The 12,720-nt window shown below is 45.9% G+C and overlaps 1 protein-coding gene across 1 annotated transcript in view; it reads left to right on the forward strand.

Annotated features, from left to right (window-relative positions):
- The window catches only part of CRB1 (crumbs cell polarity complex component 1), a 222,340-nt gene that overhangs the window by 174,765 nt on the left and 34,855 nt on the right, over positions 1-12,720 (forward strand). Inside the window, exons 10-11 of the mRNA XM_055583137.1 lie at positions 6,281-7,190; positions 9,643-9,771. Of these exons, the coding sequence (XP_055439112.1) occupies positions 6,281-7,190; positions 9,643-9,771 (1,039 nt within the window). The remainder of the gene's footprint in view (positions 1-6,280; positions 7,191-9,642; positions 9,772-12,720) is intronic.

The following is a 12,720-nucleotide window of genomic DNA, read 5'->3' on the forward strand; positions in this document are numbered from 1 at the left end:
TTGGTCGGAACAGTTCTCCTGCCCAAATGCAGCCCTACTCAGCAGTGTCCCAAGTGTTAGCAAGCTGAACACCGTCCTCACAATTTTGACATGTCTACATGCTGGCAACACAGTGATTCATGGTCTGTCTTTCCTTCTACTTGAGACAATGCGCAGTTCAGTCTGTCGCCCACCCTTCATGTCTGGACTCAACTCTCGTCTCTTTGCCTCGTTCAATGGTTTTGCTTCTGAAATTTTTCTCTCGCCCGCCAGCAGCATCATCAGTTCTCCCACCAGCATATAAACATACTGTCAAATCCTCGTCACAAACTACTTCCCCTGATTTCCTTGGGGGCTGATCCCTGCCTCCCCATCCCCGCCAGCTACCTCCCATGTTCCTGCCCTTTTCCTGGTGGGAAAACCCCTCCGGGAGCTGGCCTCCACGTGCTTTTCATGTCTTACTGTCCAGTGTTCTTGCCTTCACCCCATCAGTCAGGCCCCCCCCCCTACCACCTCTACCCTGAACCCTCCCAGCCCAGAGCACCACAGGCTGCCTCTTCTCTTCATCCCCTTTCCTACCCAAATGCCCCCTTCCCCGGCTTCATTTTTCTTCGTGGCTCTTATCATCCTTGGATGTTTCGTTTTATAGGTATTTGTTCACTTGCTCGTCGTCTTTTCCTCAGTGGAATATACGCTTCAAAAGAGAAGGAGGTATTCTCTCTGGTTTCCTACATTACTCCTAGCATCTAGAATAGTGCCAAACACATAGGAGGCTGTCAATAAATATTTGTTTAATGAATATCTGTTTTCTTCAATTTAACTCAATATTTTCACTTAACTGCTCTAGACTTAAAGCACATTGCCTGCATACAAGTTTAAAAATATATAAAATACCTTGTAAAACAATGAACTAAAATAATAGTCTGGAGCTAGAGGGTAGATGGCCCTCAGGCCCATTAACAACTGAGCCTCAAAGTGACTGAGGACAAGTATATATTTACTTTTGATGTTTATGTACTTTAAGATGATATATCAACTTCTCAGGTGACGTGTGAAATGTATTGCATTGCGTATATACTTGGGGAGCTTTTCTTGAAGAATACACATACATACCCTCATGTTTCAGATTTAAGAAATAATGTGCTACACGTGGGGCTTTCCAGGGGGCGCTAGTGGGAAAGAACCCATGTGCCAATCAATGCAGGAGACATAAGAGGCCTGGGTTCAGTCCCTGGGGTGGAAAGATCCCCGGAGGAGGGCATGGCAACCCACGCCACTATTCTTGCCTGGAGAACCCCATAGACAGAGGAGCCTGGTGGGCTACAGTCCATGGGGTTGCACAGAGTGGGACACGACTGAAGCGACTTAACACACACACACATGAACGCATGCTACACACATGAATAAAGCATGATGAATTTGCATAAAGAATGAGATCAGGCCTCAAATATGGCGCAGAATTTTAATGCCACCTTTTGCCTTGCTCGACCCTCTGAATTGCTTGCTTAAAATAGTTCACTACTTATTCATTTTATTACTCTTTTGATGGAAGTACTAAAATTGTTTGTCCCAGTTATGTTCTACAAAAGGGTTTAAATCATCCTGAATGCCTTCATAGGGAAAAAAGAAAAGGGTTTCTAAAAACAGTGGCAGTGTGAGAGCCACACCCCGGGTGAGTGTTGTTGCCTCCTGTCTTCATGTGAAGGACTTGGACGCCTCGGAAAGGCATGGAGGGCTCTTCATTGCTAGGTGTTGCCTCTGCGGAGAGAGGAGAAAGTTTGCCTCTGACCTTTCACAGAGTCTCAGAAACATTTTTGACATATGATCTATCTTAATAAAGGAGGGGGGGAGGGAAATCAGTAGGAGGGGTGAACTTTTCCTATCCAACAGATATCACCCCTAGATCACTTTCTCTCTGTTGTATGTGATCTCGTGACCGTATGGTATGTTTTTTGAGTGAGATGTGCTGAGAAGATAGTTCTGCTAGAGTAACTACCCGAATTTACCTTTAGTACCTAATTGTTTCTATCTGTGCGTCCTGTCAAAAAAGAGAGACTTAAAAATTACAACCCACATTAGAGACGTGTTATTATGATAAAGTTCCCTGAAGGAAGGGCAGAGTATAAATGGTGCCTGCATGGTGGTTCTAACTCAGACAACAAGGAGTGACTTCTGCACGGTCAGCATGTCCGTGAGACAAGTTACGCAGCATGACAGATGCCACCCTTCCTTCAGGAGCTGGAGGAACAATGAGGTTTGTCATGTTAACCTTTATGTAAACATGTTACATGTTAAAGCATGTACTGAGACACTTCTTGCTCTTTTCCTCCCTAATCTCAACCTGGCTGGGGGGGAAAAAAACACCACAGTCAAAAGCAATAAAATCAAGAGCAATGTTAATCCCGTCAAATAATCCACTTGAATTTACTCATGCTGAGGTTTCTAATCATTATCTCACTTTTCGGAATTAAGGACTGAGTTACTTTCATACATTATTCATTTAATAATATTTACTGAGCACCTACTGTATGCCAGGCAGTGTTCCAGGCACAAGGCTTAGTGAGAACCTAGACAGAGAATGTCCAAGATCTCGTAAAAGTTCATGTTCTAGTGAGGAAAGACCAGGAACAAGTAGGAAAATTTTTACTTATTTTATTATTATTATGTATTATATATAAAATATGAGTATTTTATATATTATTATATAAAATGTATATTTTATATATTATATAAAGAATCTGCCCATAATGCGGGAGACCCAAGTTTGATCCCTGGGTTGGGAAAACCCCCTGGAGGAGGGCATGGCAACCCACTCCAGTATTCTGGCCTGGAGAATCCCATGGACAAAGGAGCCTGGTGGGCTACAGTCCAGAGGGTCGCACAGAGTCAGACATGACTGAGCAACTAACACTTTCACTACTATTATATTATTATATTTTTTATTTTGTTTATTTTTAATTGGATTGTTAAAATTTAACAATGTAATTTCAAATAGTTAGAAGATGCTATGGAGAAAATCAAGCAGAATAATTGAAAAGAGAGTGGATTTGGGACAGAAACACTTGGATAGTCGGGGAAACCCTCTCAGAGGAGGTGACATTTGAGCACATATTATGTTGAGAAAGGGGCAGGTGTGGGACGAGCAGGGGCCAATATCCTGTCTAAGTAACAGCAAGGGTAAAAGACATGCTTTGTGAACAAGCGTGTTGTCTTCAAGAAACAACAGGAAGCTTTTGTGGCTGTAGCACGTGAACGAGGAAGAATGGCTGGAAATGGCACTGGAGAGTCGGTCAGGGGCTGGGCCACAGAAAATTCTGTCTGCAGTGTGTAGGACTTGGGGCGTCTTTCTAGACGTGATGGTAAGCAGTGGGGTCTCAGGCTCAGCAATGGTTGGTACGTTGCTCTGCAGAGCAGTAGAAACCAGAACACTGAGGAATAGCTGGAAGAGTCTGTATATGAAGTGTTCGAGGTTAGGTGTGGTGCTGCACATGTTAGCAAAAGACAGTGCTGTGAGGTTCATTTCGACTGAAAGCTGGAAGACAATGACATAGCGAGTTGCCTGTTGGATCAGGTCATGCTGATGCCTCCGTGACCTTGACAAGAGTGGTTTCAGTGACGTGACGGGAACCGAAGGCTCAGTGGAAGATGTTAAAAAACAAAATGGGAGATGAGAAAGTGCAGACAAGGTGAATATAAAACTATTTGGAAAAAGCTTTGCCAGAGAAGGAACTAGAGAAATAAAAATGCAAGAGGGTAGGGGGACGTCAGGGTAGGACTCAGGTTTTCATGTGCAATTGTAGCCTATTTGTGCACTGCTGGGAAATAAAGGAAGGGGAGGGAAAATGATGATGCAGTGCAGGGGGAGGTTCCGTGAAGAAGGTGGAGATGAAGGGGACCCGAGGCATGGCTGCGAGAGCTGAGCTTGGGTATGTGTGGGAAAACCTACAGCTTCCCACCCGATTAGGGAAAGCCCAGCAGTCCCCCTCCTGTGTGTCTCCCCTTGACTTTGACACTAGGACCCCACTGACAACATTTCTGATGCCTGATGTGTGCAGGTTCCTCCTGACCAGGCAATTCTGCAGCACCAGCTGGGTGTCCTCAAGTTATCACAATTCAGTGCAACTCTGACTCTGTCTATCCAGATGTAGTGTGAGGTCTCACAGGCCAAGGGCTCGGTCCTGCTAGAAGACTCCCACCCTGTTTCCGATGCCAACCACAAGTCCAGGTTGTCAGTCGTGCTTCTGACCAATCAGCTGTAAATCTGAGATTCCCACAGTCCCCACCTCGGTTCAGTTAATTTGCGAGAGCAGCTCACAGAACTCGGGGAAACACTTACTGGTTTACCAGCTTATTGAAAGATCTGCAAAGGCCCCAGATGGACATCTGGATGAGGAGATACACAGGGCGAGGTCTGGGAAGGTCCCCAGTGTAGGAGCTTCTGTTCCGAGGAGATGGGGTGCATGGCCGTCCCAGTGTACCTGTGTTGAACAGCTTGGAACCTCTCTGAACGCCATACTTTTGGGGTTTTGTGGAGGCTTCTTTATGTAGGCATGACTAATTATTAACCCCATTTTCCAACCTCATCCTTCTCTAGAGGATGGGCTGGGGCTGAGAGTTTCAAGCTTCTAGTCATGGCTCGGTCTTCCTGATGACCAGCCTGTAGCCAGGCTCCATTCAGGAACTCAAGCAGAGTTGTCTCATTACAACACACATGCTCCCAGTTCCATGCTCTCATCATTTAGGAATTCACCAGGATTTTTGGAGCCTCGGGTCAGGAGCCAGGGGCAGAGAACAGTAGATATATTTTCTGTTATTATGCAGATGAGAAGAAGGGCAATGCATCCATTATAACATCCATATACATCCAATGCATCCATACAAGCTCCAGTACTTTGGCCACCTGATAGGAAGAGCTGACTCCTTGGAAAAGCCCCTGATGCTGGGAAAGATTGAAGGCAGGAGAAGAACGGGATGACAGAGGACAAGATGGTTGGATGGCATCACTGATTCAATGGACATGAGTTTGAGCAAGCTCTGGGAGATGGTGAAGGACAGGGAAGCCTGGTGTGCTGCTGTTCATGGGGTCACAAAGAGTTGGACTTAACCGAGCAACTCAACAACAGTCTATTAGAATAGAAAGCAGAGTGGATCCAAATTTGCCAGGTTTACAGGTTAGGTGGCAAGCTGAAGCAGTTCTTCTTTCTCTTGTTTTCTCAAGAATGTATTAAAGGAGATCATAAACTGACAGCATCAGATATTTTAAGAGATAAAACACTTCAATATAAAAACGCAATAAGATTTCCCCAAAGTGTTGTGGTCATATGTGATCGCGTATACATGTCATACAGTGGAGCAGATGGTATGGTTGTATGATTTTGCCCCTTTCACAGAATACTACTCTTACTTAGGCACAGATTGGTAACTGGACACTTAATTGGAGTTTGCAGATAGTAAATCAGTCATTTAGACTGCTACTTTTAAGTGTCTCATGGTCAGCTTCCCAGGTGGTACTAGTGGTAAAGAATCCGCCTGCCAGTACAGGAGACACAAGAGATGTGGGTGAGATCTCTGGGTCAGGAAGATCCCCTGGAGAAGTAAATGGCAACCCCTCCAGTATCCTTGCCTGGAAAATTCAAGGGACAGAGGAGCCCAGTGGGCTACAGTCCATAGGATTGCAAAGAGTCGGACATGACTGGGCGCACAATCAGCTAACTCAGAAGCCAGTCTCCACTCTTAATTTACTGTGTAACCATAGCTAGACTTGAGATTGCTTTGTGCTTAGTTTCTTGATGTATAAAATGGGTAATCAATGCTTTATTGGTGGGAACCGAAGTAAAATAATATTGGAATGTATTAGCGTTTCAATGGAAAAGAAATACATGATTCGGGTTTTGGTGTCAGACCATCCAGGTTTGACATTTTCTTCATTAACTATTAGCCATTTGACCATGAAAAAATTACTTAACTTCTATGAATCTCAATTTCTTATTCTATAAAATAGAAATGATATTAATAATAAGCCTGTATTTAAGAAATTTGTATTAAAAGTAACATAATGACAACTAACAGAGTGCCTAGCCCATATCAATCCGTGATGGTAATAATGTTTTGATCATTAATGTTAATAAAGGTAATTAAGCAAAAGAGTTTGAGCAAGCTTCAGGAGTTGGTGATAGACAGGGAAGCCTGGCATGCTGCAGTCCATGGGGTCACAAAGAGTCGGACACAACTGAGCAACTGAACTGAAGCAAATGTTACAGGTTTAGTCAAGTTGCTGACTGGCACTGCCTTCTCTCTTTAGGTATCGCAAATGCTGTTTTTAATGGACAAAGCCATGAGATAATATTCAGGAGCAACGGGAACATCACCAGAGAGCTCACCAACATTACCTTCGGTTTCAGAACGAGGGATGCCCACGTGGTCATACTGCACGCAGAGAAGGAGCCTGAATTCCTTCGTATTCACATTAGGGATTCCCGGTTGTTATTTCAACTGCGAAGTGGCAACAGCTTTTACACGCTGAGTCTAACGAGTCTGCAGCCCGTGAGCGACGGCGTGTGGTACCAGGTGACCATCTCCATGACAGACCCGGGGGCCCAGGCTTCCAGGTGGCAGATGGAGGTGGACGGGCAAACGCCTCCTGTGACCAGTGCAGTGGCTGCCGGGAGCCTCAGCTTCCTGAAGGACGACACAGACGTCTATGTGGGTGACCGAGCTAGCGACAGCACGCGGGCCCTGCGAGGGTGTCTAAGCACGATAGCAATCAGCGGCCTCTATCTCTCTTACTTTGAAAACGTCCGTGGCTTGATGCACAGACCTCAGGAGGAGCGGTTTCTCAAAGTCTCCGGGCCTCCAGTGGAGACGGGCTGCCTGCAGCTCGACGCCTGCCGCTCCGGGCCCTGCCTGCACGGAGGACGCTGTGAGGACGCCTACAGCTCCCACCGCTGCACCTGTCCCGCGGGGCGGTCGGGGCCGCACTGCGAGCTCCACGTCGATGAATGCCTTTCAAGCCCCTGTATCCACGGCAACTGCTCCGCCCCCGGCGGGGCAGCCTATCACTGCAGGTGTGAGCCTGGCTTCACCGGTGTGAACTGCGAGTCGGAGGTGGACCACTGCCAGCGTCACCAGTGTGCAAACGGGGCCACCTGCGTGAGTGACGCCAACGGCTACTCTTGCCGCTGTCCCGGAAATTTCACGGGAAGGTTCTGCAGGTGAGCATTAAGCGTTAGTCGCTCAGTCGCGTCCAACTCTTTGCGACCCCGTGAACTGTCGCTGGCTGGGCTCCTCCGTCCATGGGATTTCCCGCGCGAGAATACTGGAGTGGGTTAGTCATTCCTTTCTCCAGGGGATCTTCCCGACCCAGGGATCGAACCCGCGTCTCCTCATTGCAGGCAGATTCTTTATCTTATGAGCGACCCGTGAGCATTACACCCACATAAAGCGTGTCTGGAGGTGTGCTCACGTGCACAGGTACACTCAGTACGCTGTTCTGAGCAGAGGCTCATGGTCGTGGCCATGACAGTTCAGTCCCGTGAAGACAGGATTGCATCTGCCAGCACTTTCTACAGGATTTGGACCACATACTTCAAAAAAAATGTCTTCTCAGTCACCTCAGTCAGAGTATGTCTCGGGAACTATGAGCCCCGGAGTCCAAGCCTTAAGGCCGCAGGAAATAAACACAGTGACAACCAATACAAGAGCTGAATTCTGGTTTTGTAGGAGGAAGCATGACTCCTATCCTTGAAAGAATGCCCTGGGTCACTTCAGGCAGGTCGACTTTACAAAATTCTGAAAAGGCTATGTTAAAGTATAGTTTCCAAAATGGGAATTCGTGACTCTCAGAATGAGCATGTTTTGATGACTTTGTCATGAATTAATGAGGGAACCAGTAAGATAAAAATCAAAATGTCAAAGGACAATACAATTATATATATAAATATGTACATATAATATATATGTATGTGGGCTTCCAAGATGGCTCAGTGGTAAAGAATTTGCCTGCCAGTGCAGGAGACATGAGAGATGTGGGTTTGATCCCTGGGTTGGGAAGACCCCCTGGAGAAGGGCATGGCAGCCCACTCCAGTATTCTTGCCTGGAGAATCCCATACACATGACCCTACAGTCCACCGGGTCATGAAGAGTCAGACACGACTGAAGTGACTAAGCACGCACGTAGGAACATGAGACTGTTATTTCCAGCAAGTAGTAGTTTCCAGGATGTTGACAAGAATGCCCAGAGTGGGCTGGCAGCCTGGAGACATTACGGTAGTTCAGAGGTGGTACCTTCACTGGATACATCTCCTGGTAGACACACACGTAGTCACAGCTACAAGGAGATGTATTTTTGTCTCCATAATATTGTTGTTCAGAGCCTATGAAGGCAAGACACAAGGTTGATTGCTGAGTACTGACATTCCAATAAAACGTGACTTCTCATAAGTTGACCTACTCATTTGCCAACAGGTAAACTGAATGCCTAATAGCAGAAGACATTCAGGATAAAAACTAACGGTACTGCTGTAGTGACTTGGGACAAGTAAAAGACACATATGCCTCGGAACCAGTGCTCCAGTGTTTTTTTCTGCCTAATTCATCAAAGCCAAGTTTTCAAAGAGTAAAGTTTTGATTCAAAAGTACTTTCTAACGAGATTCAAAAATTGTTTATTAAACGTTAAGATGTATACAAAGCTTCCTATTTGCATTGCTAATTGACCTCTTCCAAAGCTGGTTGACATTTTTGGCTCTTTTGAAAAATCCTTATGATATTTTCTTTTTAAAGTCAAATTGATTAGCTCTTGTGGGAAGAGACACACTTACCACATACACTGCTTTCTCCATATTAGCTGCAGTCTGCTGAGCAGAACAAAATAAAACCCATTTTATCTTTCTTGAATATTAACTATTTATCTGATTGAATGCACGACACGCACAGTGTAGTTAAGGACCTAGGCACTTTAAAATCTTTTTAACAGCCCCGTCACAGCCCTGGATTTTATCTGGTAGTAAAGTTCTGCTTAGCATCTAACAATTTGTACTGGCTTTTGTAGGCATTCCTTAATATATAAAGTTGTGTTATTAAACAAAAGAGCCACACTCTGAATTCACATGTACTTTCCACTGAGTGCCATATACAAACCTCCTGGACAGCATTTGGCTTGCCTTCTGCTAAGTCATGAATTATCGGATGAGGGCAGCAAGTGTTGGCAGGGCAACCGGAGTTCGGCTGTGAGAGGCAGCGGAGAAATCACACGAGTGCTTGGGTACTAGAGTCCTGGCCTTTCTTTCCTGACGATTATAGAGATGCAATTTTCCTATGGCCTGATGTGATTTATTAGCCAAGCAGCAGCAAATCTATCCATAGCGAGTTTCTTTCCAACACTAAATTTATTGCCAACCCCCCGGCACAGATCTTATCTCACGAATGAGCACTGGGTGGAAATGGAAGATGGATAGCCACGCTCCTTACAGCGCCCTCCAGCAGGACCTGTGGACCGAAGAGTGATCGGTGTACAAAACAGCACAGTTAAGCGTCTGTAGCTCAGTCTGAGGCCTGAGCACCTCATTAGTTTGGCACGGACAAGATACGCGGACTTTTCTAAAAAAGTGTTCTTGAATGAAATGAAGAAGATGAACCGCAGTGACTGTTACTTTTTTCTCCCTAGATACCTCCGATTACCCTCCACCGTCTGTGGGAATGAGAAGACCAACCTCACTTGCTACAACGGTGGCAACTGCACGGAGTTCCAGGGAGAAATGAAATGCGCCTGCTGGCCAGGTTTTACGGGGGAACGGTGAGTCGCAGCAGAGCTTTACGGGAGGCCCTTCGGGGCTGGACAATAGTGAGACGATGCAAAGTGTGTTTCTTCTCCGCTTTCTCGTCTCAGTTCCCATAGGAAAATCTGTGCTTTAGTATGGGTCTGGCCAGAGTCAAAATAAAAAAGAAAAATTACCCTTGAGGTCAAAGTCAAGGACACTTTATGAGCCAAGACTTTAACTAGGGAAATATGTCTCTGAAAAATGTGAAATGTGATATTTTTCTTTCTTAGAAATACTTCTGGATTCATGTTTCTTTCCCACTAACTCTAACACATGATGCAAATGTGGGTGTTGTTGAGGTCAAATAAAATATACCTTAAAGACTGCCCGTGGACTTACCTAGAACACAAAAGTATACGCACCTTATCCAGATGACTCTACTGTTCCCAGAGAAACACGCTGTCTCCTCTGCACCTAATGCTGGGATTGTTGATGTGGAATTGATTACTGCTTTCAATCTACGATTTGCTGAAAATGCAGGCATGTTTGTATATGCATGTGACTTGCTGAGGTGAGTTCAAGGGCAAAAATGTGCAGGTGTGTGTGCTAAGCCACTTCAGTCACGTCTGACTCTGTGCAGCCCCACAGACTGTAGCCTGCCAGGCTCCTCCTGTCCATGGGATTCTCCAGGCAAGAATACTGGAGTGGATGGCCATTTCCTACTCAAGGATATGTCCCTGACACAGGGATCAAACCTGCGCTTCTTACGTCTCCTGCCTTGGCAGGTGGGATCTTTACCCACTAGTGCCACCTGGGAAGTCCAAAAAAGTGCACACGCTGTAGCTTTTGTCAGATTCCCGCGGGGATCAGTGTCCCCAGAATGGTGACAAACCGAGGCTCTACCAGATACACCGTAACAGCAGAGAGCAAGCACGTGGCCGCTTGTCTAGCGCTCTGCCGGGCACCCTACAAATACTGTCTCTAATTGTCTTTATATCCCTTCTGCATTTGTGTAAACTGAAGCTGAGAGGTTAAGGGAGAGGTCAGGTGTCGATTCAGATTGTGCTACAGCCAGGTCAGGCCACCTTCAGAGCCTCTGCCCATCTCCAGGGTGTTTCTGGCATAAACATATGACCAAATCTTTACTTGCAACAACTAAAAGAAAAGGGAAAGAGTTCTCCTCCATCTCTTATACCGTCCAGGGCTAGATAAACTGTTCTCTGATCAGGCTTCCTCCGTTGAACAAATTAGATCAAATCCAACACCTTGGACAAAACAATTCTGACCGAATTAATTTTCCCCAGAAGAGTAGTTAGTAAAATAATGGGTGCGTTTCTGCCCCATGATAACTGCAGTTTGGATTAACTGGAATTTCTCTTTTTCAGCTAGTGCTTCAGGCACCACATAGACACAGCTCTTTGGCCATGTTGGCAAACAGCAGGCAGTGTGGCCACACCTGCATTTCTCCCTCCAACGTTCAGTGACAAGGCTGGTCCTTGCTTTCTTGGTCTGCTCTCAATGGCTGGCTCTAAGCGGCATGGGCAGTCAGAGAATCTGTGTATGGAGGCGTGTGACCTCAAGCCACATTCTGCTTTTCACGGCACTGGTTTTTTCCACGCATGCACCATAATAATATTATGAACCCAGAGACCATTCGGTTGGCCTCCAATTCCATCTCCAAAATACTGCAAAGATTTTCTTGTCCAGAACTTTGAACAATGCTTTAACTGTGTATTTAAGTGCTGGTTCCTTTCTGCCTCAATGGCACAGTTTGGTGCTCACTGTTATTATTCCGTTGATTAGCTGATGTTTAATGACGGCAGCACAGACCTCATCCAAAGCCTTGGATTATTTTTCTCTGCTGCTTGCACATCGTGCCTGTTTATAGTAAATGTCTCCCTTTCCTCCAACATTGTTTTTTTTTTTTTTTAAAAGACGATCTGACATTTAACCTCCAAATTGTTGATTTCAAATATGGTAAGAAAAGCAAGCTTAACATTCTCCTTCTTCTCCCAGGAATCGTTTCACCGAGATAAACTTCTCCACTGAAAATGAATTTCTAAAATAGTCTCCAGGTGTTCCATGGATTCCATGCTTTTAAAGTCCTTCTCTGTCTTTAGTTATTTCACTGGATGGCAATGAATTTATTTTTTTAAATTCCCTGCCCATTAATAACTTCTAACGAAAGCTCTAATAATGTTTATAATGATTGTTGTGTGTATACTGTGTACTGTTCAGTTCGAAAGAGAAGTAGATAAGCAACGGAGAAAGAATAACTAGGGGAAAAGCGGAAAGCACTGGGCAGCCTCCCAAGGACCAGGAGGTGAGGCTCCCACAAAGCCCAGAGATGTTGGAAAGCTGTCACGTAACAGACCGCCTCCTCTGCTGTGGGGTTTGACCTCCAGCTCTGTGCCGTCACCCCGGCAGGCTGTGCGTGGTGGATGCTCTGAATGCTCCGGCCCACCCAGGGCAGGGAGGACTTGGCAGGCTCCCTCTGGCCGTCGAGCTCTGCTCTGCTCCAACCAGAGAGGCCTCCTTGAGCCCGGGAGCCTGAGCCAAAGCAGGGAAACAAAATGTCCCAGCTATGCTTGGTATCCAGCGGGATAAGGAGCTGTTTTTCTGGGACGAAATCTATTTTCCTTTATTCCTTGGGGAGGCCCTGCCCCACCCACTGCCTCCTCTCTTCATTTCTTGAGCCTGGGGATTAGTGGATGACCCAGGCACACATGCTTACCTCTTCAGAGGTGGGGAATGAAAAACTGCTTGGAGTGAACTTCGCCTCTATGAGCTGCTCTGCAGAGACACTTGAAGCTATGATTTTGTATGAATTTCCCAAAGTCAGAGAGGTGCCTCATTTACCGCTCTAGCCCCAAGCCCAGGAGAGGTTTTGGCATGTGGCATGTGCTCAATACCTACTCAGTAAGGGACTGGGGAGTTAATCAGCAAATGCACAGAAAAGCAGTTTCCGTGGATGGAGATCGGTG

This window comes from Bubalus kerabau, chromosome 5 (assembly GCF_029407905.1).
Source record: "Bubalus kerabau isolate K-KA32 ecotype Philippines breed swamp buffalo chromosome 5, PCC_UOA_SB_1v2, whole genome shotgun sequence".
In the NCBI taxonomy this organism is placed as follows: domain Eukaryota; kingdom Metazoa; phylum Chordata; class Mammalia; order Artiodactyla; family Bovidae; genus Bubalus; species Bubalus kerabau.